The following is a 14,334-nucleotide window of genomic DNA, read 5'->3' on the forward strand; positions in this document are numbered from 1 at the left end:
CCATCACTTCCAGTGGCTGTTGCTTCTGTTTCTACCAGGTTATTACAGTGCCAACAGCGACAGCTCAAGCACCACAGCGAGTTTATTTTGCAATAAGCCACATTCTATTCTGCTTCATTTGGGGGATATTCTGCATCACATCGGTTTTCTTTGATTCTGCCACAAAGGAAGAGAAAGACAAGCTATCTTAACTGATTAGCCTGCCACTGCTGGTAGACTGAGTCACCTTGATGTGTGAGATAACAAATAGGTATCTACCAGTTCCTAACACTTTTTGAAAATCATGGGACAATGAGTGAAGTGACCGTGGAGATGTTTGCCTCATTACTAAACAATGATGGCCATCCTGCATCAGACCAGGGTTCTGTCTGCCCCACTTGCTGCCTTTGATGATGATTAAAAATGTGTATAAAAGGCACAAGAAATCAGAGAACTGAACTTAGATATTTGTCAGTCCGACATTGGTTTAGCCTCTGCTGTAGCTCAATCTGTTTTGGTTTAGTTCACGTTCAGGCCAATAACAATTTCTTATTCTGATTAGGAAATTATTTCAATGATGTTAATGTCACTATACAAACCTAAATAAACACGCTGAAGGATAACCTTTATGTGAATCATTATGACAAAGCTAGCCCTTTAAAGCAGTTGATAGTCAATTAATGAGATTCCTCCCACCTAACACCCAAAGTCAGTCAGACGATGCTGTATACATTAGCAGAGTTAACATAAGGAAAACCTGGCTGATAAAACCAGATATATTTTTCAGTCCTTTTAAAAAGAGCATTTAGTATTTTGGGAGGCTATGGAAGAGGACTGGGACACTTTCCAAAGGCACGGTTACCTTTTGTTTTGCTCTGCACTGGGGTATGTTTCTCCAGAGTGAGCTGGACAAGCATGAGGACAGGCTGGGGGCAGAACTGGGGATTCTTCAACAGAACAGCTTCCTACTGATGGAGTCAGTTGCTATGGTAACTCTGTGCATGTGTGCGTTTTGTAGTGTCCCCTATGTAACGGATTCAGATTCTAGATGCTAGATTTTTATTTAAACAAACAGAAAAATTTGGGGCGGGAGAAAATAAAACAACATTAGAAGTCCAAATAGGAGTGGGAGTTCCTATACTCTCTATTTGCTGTTACATTGTTCTGGACACATTTTCAACTACTAAGAGTGTAATCACTCTTGCAAAATATGTGGGCACACATGCATTCAAAACAGCTTTGAGTCTGCAAGCCAGGAACCAAGTTTATTCAGATTCATATTTTGAAAAGCAAATTAAATTCTGACATGTAAAAAAGAGCCCACAACTGATATTGCAAACTAACCATACCTTTGTTTGCTAGTCCTACATGTAAAGGATTATTATTACAACAATAATAATGATGGGAAATTAGGGGGTTTAGTTTGATATTTGCTCTTTATTTATGATGGCAGTGCCTCAAGGGTCAAGTCATGACTAGAACCCCTTTTTGCTTAGCATACATAGAACACTTGAAGGCTCTAAACCTGCAGGCATTTGCAGACACGCTTATATTTCTTTGCACATGAAACATGAAAAAAGAATCTGACTGCTCTTAACTCTTTGGAAGAGTAACCATCTTTTTGTTTATATCTCAGAGGTCCCTATCACAATACCATACCTCATACTCATCTATGAGCAGGGTTTCTGTACCTCCCCTTCATAAAAAACAAACGAACCAACCCCAAAACACCAATAACAACCCCCCCAAGTAATAAATACTCATTATGTAAGATTTAACCATGATCAGCAATGTGATCAAGGTCACACTTTAAACTACAGCAATGTATGCAGCATGTACTGGAACTCCAGTTCCCCCAGTTTTACAATACATTATGCACCCTCCAATTACTGCTTAAGAATTGATAACAATGTAGGATTTTATGAATTGGGGGTGATGGTGATTCCTTTGAGTCTGGGAAGAACCTCCGCTCTCACAAGCTAAACAAATATTTACAGTGTGCCCACCGGAAGGGTCTCCACTGTTAATTGAATTAAATTTTAACAGGATCTACTTGCCACCATGAATTCTTTAAGAGAAGATGACAGTATAGTTAAATCTTAACACAGAAGCCCATATCAAAAAGATCATCTATGCTATAATGTATAATAAAATAAGTAATTGAGTAATTAGGATCAATTTATTTTGCTGTTCATTCTAAAATTTTCATTGCAATCCCAGCTTCTTCTCAATGGATCTGTTTTCCGTTTTCTATCCCACATCAGTAACATGACATTTCCCTACCTGGATAGAGAAGCCTGGTATATTTTTTAAATCTGCTTTACTCACCTCTACAGTTCTGACATACAAAACTCTTTTTTCATTGTTTAGTTGCAAAAATAAAATTTCTTCTACAAAAATGAATGTTTGCATTCTGAAAATGACTATACAGCACTTAGAGACCTGGAGATAGAATTGTTTTTATGAAAACTTTTTCTCTTTTCATTCCACTGTGCTAATAATAGTTGTTTTTACATCTTTAGATATTAGCTTTACAGATACAGCAACACTACAAGGAGGTAGTATTCAGCAGTAAGCAAGTAAAACATGGACCTAGAATATATTACACTTCTCAGTTGTGATACCATTATTAAAGTATTACTGCTGTAAGGACTTTTTATCATACAAATTAAAAGGAACACTATAAAGAAGCAGAGGAAAAAGAGTAGAAAGAAAAGCTTTGACAGGTACCTAGCTGATCTGCCAGATTTTTGCCCTTCTCCACAGGAACAATTCTTTCATCCTCCATGTCACATTTGTTCCCAACCAGGATCACTTGTGCATTGTCCCAGGAGTAAGTCTTGATTTGTGTGGCCCTACAGCAGGTCAAAAAAAGATTGTTACGTTCCATCAGCTGTGCCAAAATACAATTATATATTATCTATGAGAACAAGTACCACTAATGACAACATCAACGTCTCGAGACTGTGTGTTGGTTAAAAGACAAATGACCAAGCTTACACATCAAGCAAGAATGCAGACTTTATACTTTATAGCACCATTCTATTTTACTACTCTTTGATTTTGTGTGACTTGTTTCGACTTTGCCAGTGTTTTAAAGTTCATGAGATCCAGACAGAAAGCTGAATCAAATAATTTTTGACGTCTAGGAACAAAAAAAGCATTCTTCTAAAACTTGTTTTCCTTCAGCTCTAATCTGTCAGAGGAACAACTACCAATTACACCTCTTAAGGATACTGTCCCTACAGAGAAAGTCATACAATAGACACGCACTTCATGCTAGATTTACAACTTCTTACAAAACACGTAACAACAGTAATTCAGTGCAGACAGAAAAGATGTTCATTTGCTGTAGCGCTTTTGCTTCAGAGTTTTAGCAACACCGTAAGAAATTGTGTTTTGAGTGTCAAACAGATGGAAGCTTCAACTCATCTTTGCTTGAACAGGAAAACTGGTCCACGGAGACTGAAAATTGCACAGAAACATGGAAACAATTGCTAGAGAAATTTACCAAATCAGGAAAATACAGGATCAAAGTAAGGCTCTGTGAGCTAATATTTGAACCCAGCAGGATTAAGTGATACCTAAGGCAGGAAACAGCAGATGCAATGACAGACGGAAAGTATCAGACAAATGATAACTTCAGTGACAGAGGGATCAAGTCATGGGAGCTTAAGGAGAAGGACTGGGATGAACTCAAGACCTCTAAAGCTCTCTGTAGCTCCTGTGCTGAAACTGGATTGGAGCTAGCTGTGGATCCCAACAGTCTGACCTTACATTTGGCCTCTTCATAGTTTTTCTATGACAAAACAGAAGATATTCCCCCCCCATTTATCCTGGCAGTCCAGTCCTTTCCCACCATCCTCGGTGAGGTGTCACAGAGCCAGCAGCAGAACAGTGCTAGTTTGGTAGCATTCACTTTCATCCTTTTTTTTCAGACTGGCCCAACCTATTTTATCTTCTCCGAGTCAGCCCAATCTTTTAAGACTCCCTCCTTCCCAAAGGCTGCTCTGCCAGAAGCATACATTCCTTCCCTCCTCCTGTCCTTACTCACCTTTCCACGCTGCCCCTACTCGCCACCCCTCCATACAGGACACTACAGTTTCAGGCAAACCTGCCATTTCCCAGGAGAGCCAGGAGTCCCCTCAGATTTTTAATTCTGTGTAATTTGCTTGAACTCTCTTAACAACAAAGCACTTGATTCCTTCTCTTTTGAATTAGCAGCAGCCTCCAGCTCTGATCTACTAACGATAATTTTTAATTAGTTTGAGTTGTTTACTTGCCTTTTCCATGGAAAGCAGCCAGTCATGTCACTCCACAGATATCTGTGAAAAAGGGGGTCATTTCACTGTGCAACTTGCCTTTAAGCAGCAGCCTGTTTGGATTGCACTGGAAAACATAAACCTAAACCAAGCCCGCCGCAGGAGGCCAGACCCATACTGCAACACAAAAAAATAAAGACTTTGCACAGTGAAACTTCTTACTTTTCTAAATGTCCTCCTGGAAAGGCACTCACTCCAATCGCAGTTTCCACTTTCACCCTTTCGAGTGCCTCCACGTAGACAAGCCCTGTGAGAGCTAATCTGAGCCTGTGATGAGTTTATGCAGTCCTCTGGGGTTTCTCAAGGCTCATCAGAGGAGGGGGTGACCTCAGAACTGAGCCAAAAGCCCGGGAAGAGGAAATCTTTCCAGACTCCCTCCATAAGCAATAGAGAGAAAGTAAGTCTCTCTAGGTTCAGTTTAAAACACCCATCACCAGGCTCCTCTTCTGACTCCCAGTCCTTTCTCTGGATTCATTTCAGCTCCCGGGGAGCGTATGGGTACATAGCGACAAACCTTAACTATTTAAACGGAACTACTTAGAAAATTAAAAAGAAGGATCTCCCACAGAAACTCATTTTTCTCCATGTTTTGTACAAGTTAGTGGAAAACCTATCTTGCAGAACACTGACATTTACACTTATTAAGAATAAAATGTCTAAAAGAAACCCGATCCCCATACAAAAAGAAAGGCAGCATATTTCCAGGAGCTTTTGGAAAGGTAAATAAATAAAAAGGCTTGTGCAATTGGGGTGTTTCAACAACGGTCAGGGCAGTCCAATATATACACTGGGAAAAATACATTTCTGTGGCACAGTAACAATGCTGTGCCTTATTTGTGCTCAATTCCCCAAATTAACGATAAAGCATGGTTTTTATGCTTCACCCTGAGAAGAAAAATAGTCTTAGGTTCACAGTTACATGGATATATAAACAACCTAATTTGAAAATCAGCCTTAAAGATAAATAAAGCTGATGATTTGTGAACTCAGCTGTCACTCTAAATCTAAGTTAAATTTAACCAATTTTTTCTTCCCTTCTGTGAAATTGACTAGATAGTTCAAAGCAGAGCTTTCACAATATTTTCTTTTTACTTTAGAGTATCAATTGCTGAGTACATTCTAGTTTCAGTACAGTTTTAAATGAGGTATAAACCACTGATTTAGCTACGCACAAAACTATCAAGCCAATGTCAAATAGTAACTGTCAAAGAAGCCTACTAAATAAAAAAAAAATCTAGAAACTGAGCTGGAAGCCATGAAAGCTCACTTAACCCTTTCACTCACCCTATAGGAAAGAATTCTTATTATTCAAACAAAATAATTATTTTCAAATATCAGGAAAAGCCCATCTTTGCTTTTGCATATTTATGTTTGTTCTTTTAAAGTAACTTAACTGTACTCTTGCCACACTGCAGTAAGGAAAATCCCTCAGGCTTAATCTTTTAAAGACTTGTCACACAATCTGTTGTACCCTTCCCAATGAAGGAGCAAGACAGGTCATGTCCTAGACATTTCCAAACGTATTTAAATCGTGTATCTTACTCTCTCAGCTGCTTTAAGATAATTATAATTGATTGGGGTGATTCATGTGAATGAAGGAAAAATTGTACTTCAAATTCATGTCCTACCTGGAGAGTTTGTCTAAATACCTGACATACAGCCACAATCCTCCCCCTTCAGGAGAAAGAGTGCCTTTGCTTGGTTTAGAATAAGTGTTTCTGGATGGGCACAAAGCAAATCAGAATCCTCTTTAGGACATCCACCCATAAGAAGGGTGTGGCAACAAGATCACCCAAGGAAGAAATCCTACGGCAGACTGGAAGAGATATTCTTATTTCCCTTGTGGGCAGGTGAGGCCAGGTCAGGAGGCTGTTGAAACAGTCATATGCCAATGAGCCAGAGATGAAAGGTAAAGTGCACCGTACATACATGGAAGGAAGTTTTAGAGGGGATGTTGGGGCTTCACGAAACGGCTCAGAGAATAATAAAGCTAGTGAGCGCAACCTCCTATGGCAATTTGCCAGAGGGAGGGTACAAGCTCTAAGATGCTAGAGAGGTCTAGATGGGAAAATGCTTCTCTCTGATGGAGAGCTGACTTTGCACAAGGCTGCTTTCCCATAATTTCAGTGTAATGCTGAAAATTAATTTTGAGATCTAAGCACACCCCTGTAAGTTCAACAGAAGGTAAGGGTTTGCCATGGGCAAGAGCTTACTGGGAGTGTTAGGTCTCTGGCTCAGCTGTTTGTTCATGCTTTTGGCTTGTTTTCTGTAGGGAACTCTGCAGGAAGAGACGGTACATGAGAAAGCACTGAGATGGGCTAAGACTCATGTTGACAGCCTGCTTACACAGCATCTCCAAAAACCTGAATCACTAGTGGCAGTAGGCAGGGCACCAGCAAGTAACAGGCTTTAGGACTGGAGAATGTTCTACCTCCCATGTCTCACCTCCCAAACGTTCTGGGTCCAGCCCTCTCTTACGGACCTCTTGGGCACAGCAGGAAAGCTGTCCTATCCGCGTGTGATGGATGAGACAAGACAGGACTGAGTATCCGGGTATCAGGGGCATGCCACTGACTTTACAGCCTGTGCAGCCTCCCGACTGCTGCCACCCCATCCTCTCACCAGGACCAAACAGAAGCACTGCAGGACCGCTAGGGCTCTGTTTTTATCATTAGGCATGCTGCTGCCATCTCACACTTGACCTGGTGAATGGACTAAGCTCATGGAGATCAAGGCTCTGAGCTAAAGGAGTTCAAGTAGTAAACACCTTAATTTTCCACGGAGAGTACAGTTTCCCGACTAAAGACCAGAATCCAGTGTAATGTTTTTCTGAAGCATAACTGTATCACCCATCATGGTGACAAAAACCCCAAGACTCTACCTACTTGCTATGCTAGAAGATGGTAGAAGTTGATCTAACAGCACCAGACCAAAAGCTTTTTTGTTTCCATTTCTTGTCCCTTCAGAAGTTTAGAAGGACAGCAGTTCTGCAGACTGGGAAAAAAACATCTCTTGGCTGCATCGCCACTAGAGGACTCTGCTGGCACAGCGATGCTGGCTTTGCTACACACCTCTCCCGTGGACAAGCCTCTGAAAGGAAGGAAATGGGGTACCACAGACCGATTTTTATCTGACCCACTACATCATTTGGGTTCAGAATCTTAAAATCTGTTGGCAAGATTTCTGACATACGGAGCAAAAATAAACTGATAGTTCACCTCTGTCCTTTGGCTGACAAGGTGCTCTTAGCAAAGATATTCATGCAGCCCCCGTGGCACAGGAAGACATGAAGTCAAATACACAAAGCTGACCTTTCTTAAATCTTACTCTTGCTCTATTGCCTTTGATGGAACAGGTTAGACCACTTCCAATGCAAAGCTTCAGGTTAAAATTCACTTGCATAAACTTTAAAATAGTAGCAGCTCAAGTGATTGAGATTTGGTATTTTTTGGCTAACAGGTAGATGGACTGTGTGGTCCTATGTACCTTGTTTCATCGGGGAACCAAGCTGAAAATATTTACAGTTTAGTGAAAGCTACTGCCCCAGCTCACATGCAGGCTCTCCTATGGAAAATGCTCCTGTGCGGACACTTGCAGACACTTCATCTGGGCTTGGTAGAGGGTGTGCCATGGGGAGGAACCTGTTTTTGGCAAAACCTTTGGTTTGTGTTTCTAGCAAGGAAAATATGTATTCCTCTGTCACTAGCTGCTGAAGGACAGCTCAGGGAAGGCATTGCAGTTCACTTTCTGCAGCATGGTGTCACGATACTGGAGATGGGGTGAAAGTGGAGACTGCATCTTTAGACGTGATGATCACAACCAACTGCTTCAAAGGACAGTGAGAACAAATAATGGGCAGCCTTGGAAGAAGGCCAAATTACTAGAAACAATAAACCATGTTGTTGCAGCTTTTGAGTTGCAACCTAGATCAGGGATATAGAACAGGTGTTGAACAAAAAGCCAGACCCAGCTGGGGTGCTAAAAGCCAGTGCCATAGCCATCATATGTCACATGCTCCCGGTAGGTCACTGAGATCACTGCAAATCAGTCTATCAGGCTTGAGAGAATACATTAACCACCGCATTTCCTTTCGTTGCACATTGACCATACCCATCTGCAGTATACAGCAACAGGGTAACCAGCAGAAATAATTGCAGGACATTTGAGGGGAGCCACAGGGGTACTGCTGAGGATAAACACAGCCTTTCCTCTGCCTCCCCATTCCCTGTATTTCCTACACAAAGCCTGGTGTCACTTTGAGAGGATTCCATGTCTGAACATGAGCTCCAGCAACAGTGTCCAACCTTCTGCTCATCTGTGCCTGTGGACACTACCTCGCAGCAGCAGCCCAGATGTTTTCACTCCAGACACTGTGCTGGATCCCTGCTGAGAAAACACGTCCCCTCAGCTACTACTGAGGGGGCTGCAGGCACTGCCCCGTGGCCACAGCAATGACATATGCTCTGGCTCTTCTATGAAGACCACTGCTCTTCTTGCTCTGTACGTGTACTTGTCTGGAAAGCAGGAGAGCAGGAAGGCAGTCTGGGCCACAGCTCTGCTTCCAAAATCAGATCAGTGTGGGGTGAGATGGGACACTTCTTTCCGAGGAAGAAGACAGGTGGCATGAGCTACAAGGGGACCCCCCAGGTGGGGAAGGGGAAATGCACACCAAAATGCTGGGGAGACGAGCCTGGGTACCAATGCAGCTTTGATACTACCACGGAGTTTTTTAAGTGACTGATCTGGTGCTTGCTTTATTGACTGTAAGCCAAATATATTTCCTGACTTTTTGTCACCGGGAAGTCCAGAAATTATTTTCTGGTGTTATTTGCATTTGTACTGAATTCACGGGGGAGACAGAAGAGCTTGTAACAGCTGAGAATCCATTTCATACCTAGTTTCAGGGCTCAGTCCCCACTCTTACCATTCCCCATCCCACCATTCCACACCGAGCACTACCTTACAGAGTCGTTCAGGTGCTTTCTGCAGTCAGTGGTAACACACAGGCCCCTTCCAAGGGGTGTGCTTGCTTTCTGTCCTACACTGCGCTCTTCCTCCCATTACAACTACAACTAATATAAACTTCACAAGTTTTAAATGGATAAAGTTAGATTTTTAATCATCTCAATTTAGGCAAAGTGAATACTGTTTCATACCCTTGCAGGCTCCAAAAAAAATAATCCCTTTTCAAGGCAGTTTGGAAAGATTTAGCATTATTAGATTCTAAATAAGATTTGTCTCAAACAGCCACTGTTAAACTGGATTGTTTAGCAGCACAACCAGAAACTTCATAGGCCCAAATAATGCATTAAATGATTAGAACTTTTAAAAGCAACAACTGCTACAGTATGCTACTATATTTGAATGGTAACTTTTTCATTAATGTGAAGCTGTAGAAGTTTTTCTTAGGAGAGTTTAGAAAACAAATTATTTATCCCAGAGTTTAGATGAAGAGAAAGGAACATGGTGATGCAAAGCACTGTGGAGGTTAGGATGTCTAATGTTCTCAACAAAAAAACATGAGGAGAGAACTGGCCAAAACCCAACCCAATCCAACCACAACAACATTATTCCATACCAGTCCTGCACTGCATTGAAGGAGTCTTCACTGGTGATATCATACATGAGGACAAAGCCCATGGCTCCTCGGTAGTAGGCTGTAGTGATGGTCCTGTATCTTTCTTGTCCAGCTGTATCCTGGAACAGAAAGGAGTATTTAGGCTTTAAGACTTCAATTCTCAGAAACAGGAGTTGTAGTTAGGTCCTATATCTAAAATAAGGCAAACACTTCTTGTTATTATCCATTTTAAAATTTTCATTTACTCCCAACCAAAATGAACTCTACTTTAGCATTAATTGGGCTTTTGCATCAGCTATGATTTGTTAAATGCATTTTGACATGCGTACTATTAAAAAAACACCAAAGATGTCAACCCTTTAATTGCTCTTCTCTGCCTCAGCCTCAATGCAATAATAAAATGTTAGCAGAGTTCACTGGAAGCTGACACTTCAAAGCAGAGGCAATCAAAAACAGTCCAGGACTGTACCAGGCACAAGACATTTACGTGTTGCAATTTAGTTTCACAGTCAGGAAAACATCCTTGAGAGAGATGCTGCGGGTGACTCGGTTCTTACCTGAGGTTAGAGACAACAATTACAGACTTGATGCAATGAAAATTATTCTACAAAGTGAATTTAATGTGGAATATCCCAGTCACAATGTCTGAGGGGCACATACTAATTTGAGATTTACTAATCCTCTTCTGTTGGTTCAGCTTAATTTTTTTTTATCTATAGAGTGCTGTAGAATACTTCTACCTGCAGTTGTCATTTCTATATTCAGCCTGGCAGCACAAAGGTGAAACTCTGGCATACGCAACAGAAGAACTTCAAAAGACTTGTGACAGCTGGAAAACATGTCAGCTACCATCTGCTAGATGCCAACAACATTTATTCCTCACATTTTGGGTGCCTGTTCTCAAACTGAGGAGTATTTCTACATCAGATCAGCAGTCCTGGAGCCAATCCATTCCCTCTGGACCTGCTTTCTGAACTCAGAATTCATGTGCTTGACGTACCTCTGTCGTTCAGGAGGTATCTATCTATCATTTGAACAAATACATTTCATGCATCTTTTGGCAAATGGTAACTCTGTGAAATAGCTGCAAGGGAAGCAAAAGGCCTTACCTGCAAAGTGTGCGTTCAGCATAAGATGTTGACTGCTAGTTACTTTTATGGGTTAGCAGTTCTGAAATGAATGGTCCTTTAGTCCTGCAAAACCCACACCTAAGAAAGCATTTACTGCCACTGCTTTAAAATGTGATTAAAGTTTCTCTTCTCTAGAGAAAAAGACCCTAAAGGACTTATTAATCATATAGCTAGTTGGAAGTGTGAAATAAATCCATGTAGAGCACTCCTGTGGGAGTATAGAGCCAGTTTCTGATCAGCCACAGCACATCACCACAACCCCAGAAAATATACAAGGTGCAGTGGGGTAAACTACTCTGCTTCAAAAGGCTCCTGTCTATCATTCCCATACATGCAGCTTTGTTTTTGCTGCATGAAAGAGACAGTGTTGACCCTTCCAGAACAGATGCTACCCAGTCTATGAAAGGGAAAAACATCAACGATCGCCTCTTGTTCTGCAACAGAATATCACAGAGGTTCTCTGTAGGAGGAAAGCGCTTGTAAATAAGCTCCCTGCAGCTTGCTTAAAAGGCTCTGACTATTGCACTACCGTGAGACTACCCACAGGTGAATTTTCCAGTGGAGAGAGGTTATGCAGCAGGAATCTTGCTGTTTCTCCACCAATCCTCTGGAAAAAGAAGGAATTTTTTCCTTGAAACTTGTGCATTTATTTCAAGACAGGGTAGTCCACTGGCCGATCATAGCAAGGCAAGAGAAGTACCGGAATGAGGTGGACTACACCTTGCAGCCCGAGGGACCATTCCTCCTCCTGCCATTGGTAAATACAGCACTCTCATATTCACTGACACTACATCCTCACTTAGCTGCGGAACAGCTAAACCAGCCACGCCAACTAGATCCTAATTATACTTCTTCAAGTGGGGAAGGTCTCAGCAGCACCAGTATTGTTCCATTTGTTTTAGCCCGATTTCCTAAGGACGTGACGCTTATTGAATCATCAGCTCCACACATGCACATGTATACGTGCATTAGAACTCTACTAATTTTTGATCAAATTTGACCGAGGGAAAACGCTCTTACAGGTACGTTCTTACAAATGTCACAAAAATAGTTGGTAAGGTGAATAAGAAAGACCTTAAGTGTACCTTAGCTGGGAAGAAAAGCTTAAGTGCAAGGCTAATCCTTTTCCAACACCAAACGATCCACAGGAGAGAGGCTTTCTTCATGCCTCATTAGGAGAAAGCCCTAAATCAGTATTAGCAACTTCTCAGATTCTGCAACCAACAAAAAGCAGCAAATCCATTGGAAGTCAGGCTTCTTCAGTTCTCATGCTTACAGTATTACTGTTTTACACCTGCATTCCCAGGTTCTTCTGTATCCCAAATCTCATCTTTCATTTTCTGCTCTGTGCTTAACCAGTGCTCATTTTGGCTCAGGGCATGAGGCTGCGACCAGGCAGTAAGCAACTGCAAGACATATTGTCTAGCTGCATACAGAACACTTTGGAAATAAATTAAATTTGACAATGGCTCGGAACAAGGACTTGGCTCTGGAGGACAAACCTCCAGGCTGTGCTGGGAAGGAGCCCCAGCGGGACTCCCAGGGTGGCTTCCAAAACCTGTCCTGGTACCATCTCAGTGCCTTGGCTCAGTGAGGAACTGGACTCAGCCCAGAGTTCATCTGTGTCAAACTGTGCTATTGCCTGAATGCTCTGAAATTTACTAGTTCTGGTTTTCTGGTTTCAGTATTCTGCCTGCAAAGCCCCTGGGCAGGGGGGCGGTCCATGATTTATATGTTAGTGAGAGACAGGAACGTGGCTGCAGGAGGTACAGAGCTCCAAAGAGCTACATGCATTTGCTTAGTCATAATCCCTCTGGTGGACAATGCACTTACCTCTTTAAGAAGGTAATTTGCATATCCATTAGCATATACCTAGATGCCTGCCTTCTCAGGTTTTCAAAGGGAGTGCATGTGGGGGAAACACATCCTATATTTCACAGTATGTAAAGTTTATTCATATCCTTGCCCAGGTAGCCATGTGGTACAATGCAGCGATGTGATTCATCTGCATCACTGATGGATTCCTTGCTCTATTTTACTGTACAGGTACAGAGCATGCCATCTCCCCTTAAACGCATTTCCCCAAAATCCATTTGAATCTCTGTCATACCACCCTGAAGTGATTTTTTTCCTGAGGTTACGTTAGCTTCTTAGCTATAAACTGGCTTAACTTTCTTGACTCGGAGCATGTTTAATGCTAGCTACAGCGAACACCCCCCAGATACTTCAACATAAATAAAATAAAACAGGCTGGAAAATCTGAGCTCAGTTTCCCCAGCATTTACAGTACCTGTCCTTACAGCAGTTTAAAACACCACAAACCTTAGGTAATTAGGCATGTCAGGTTTTTATGTGCAAGACATTTATCTAATGAAGAAAATAACCGATGCAGATTGCTTCCACCCCACCTCCCCCCCCAAGTTGTTTGCAAGATTTCCAGGTAGACCACAGACTCATTAGAAGACAAGTAGATGAGGCACTGGCAGGGATCAGCAGAAACCCAGTGTAGCTCTAATTAACAGTCTAGCCAAATGCGTAGGAAGAATAGCCTGAGCCTTCAGCATCCAGAAGCCTGTTTGGCTGTCCCTGATGAGGAATCAGAAAGCCTGGTTGTAACCAAGCACGGAAGGGTCTCTTCTCTGTGAGGTATATTTATGCTAATGTGCTAACAGCTCTGTTCTTTTGTAGCTTATGTATGCACCTGTCCTTGATACAAAAAATTAACACACACACCCCAGGACCATTAGTTGATAGCTTGAAACAAAAATCTGAAGGTTTCGCATTAATGAGCAATCAAAATTCAGTGTTTTTCAGAGAAGGAAAAGACCTAAATACATTTGCATTTTGTGCAGATGCCCTCTACTCACAAGATCCATCACATAAACATTCACGATAGGAGCACAACCAGCTTTTCTAAATTTACTTGGCTGTCTCAGCAGAAAAGCCAGGTACTCACACGTTTTTTTTAAGTTTTAAATCACAACAGCTCTTTGCTGCAGGTCTGAAAAATCAGAATCCCTGATTCTCGAACCATTGTTCTTCTAGTGAAGCTTTCCAGCCTCAAGTTCTTTGTTCCACATAAAATGTCACTAAAACTTCTTATCTGTACTGGATTTAATCCACTCAGCACCATGACTGTTCTAGCAGTGTATGTAACAAACAGCCTCTAAAGAAATAAACCTTTCAACTTTTTAAAAGGATTATGGTTTGATTTTGGTTTTTCTTTTTTTAAAAGAATAATATGTAAGAGTCACCTGTTGTCCAGCTGCCTGGCAACAATTACAAGATGCACGTACTTAGCATTGTCCTTGCTTTGGCTGCTCAG

General features: G+C 41.7%; 1 protein-coding gene across 5 annotated transcripts in view; it reads right to left on the reverse strand.

Annotated features, from left to right (window-relative positions):
• RAB3B (RAB3B, member RAS oncogene family) overlaps positions 1 to 14,334 on the reverse strand; it is a 57,805-nt gene that overhangs the window by 3,043 nt on the left and 40,428 nt on the right. For all 5 annotated transcript variants that reach the window (XM_040610164.1, XM_040610163.1, XM_040610165.1 and 2 more), the window contains 2 exons: positions 9,880 to 9,998; positions 2,710 to 2,834 (listed from right to left, as the gene is read on the reverse strand). In XM_040610164.1, the coding sequence (XP_040466098.1) occupies positions 2,710 to 2,834; positions 9,880 to 9,998 (244 nt within the window). The remainder of the gene's footprint in view (positions 1 to 2,709; positions 2,835 to 9,879; positions 9,999 to 14,334) is intronic.

This window comes from Falco naumanni, chromosome 11 (assembly GCF_017639655.2).
Source record: "Falco naumanni isolate bFalNau1 chromosome 11, bFalNau1.pat, whole genome shotgun sequence".
Lineage (NCBI taxonomy): Eukaryota > Metazoa > Chordata > Aves > Falconiformes > Falconidae > Falco > Falco naumanni.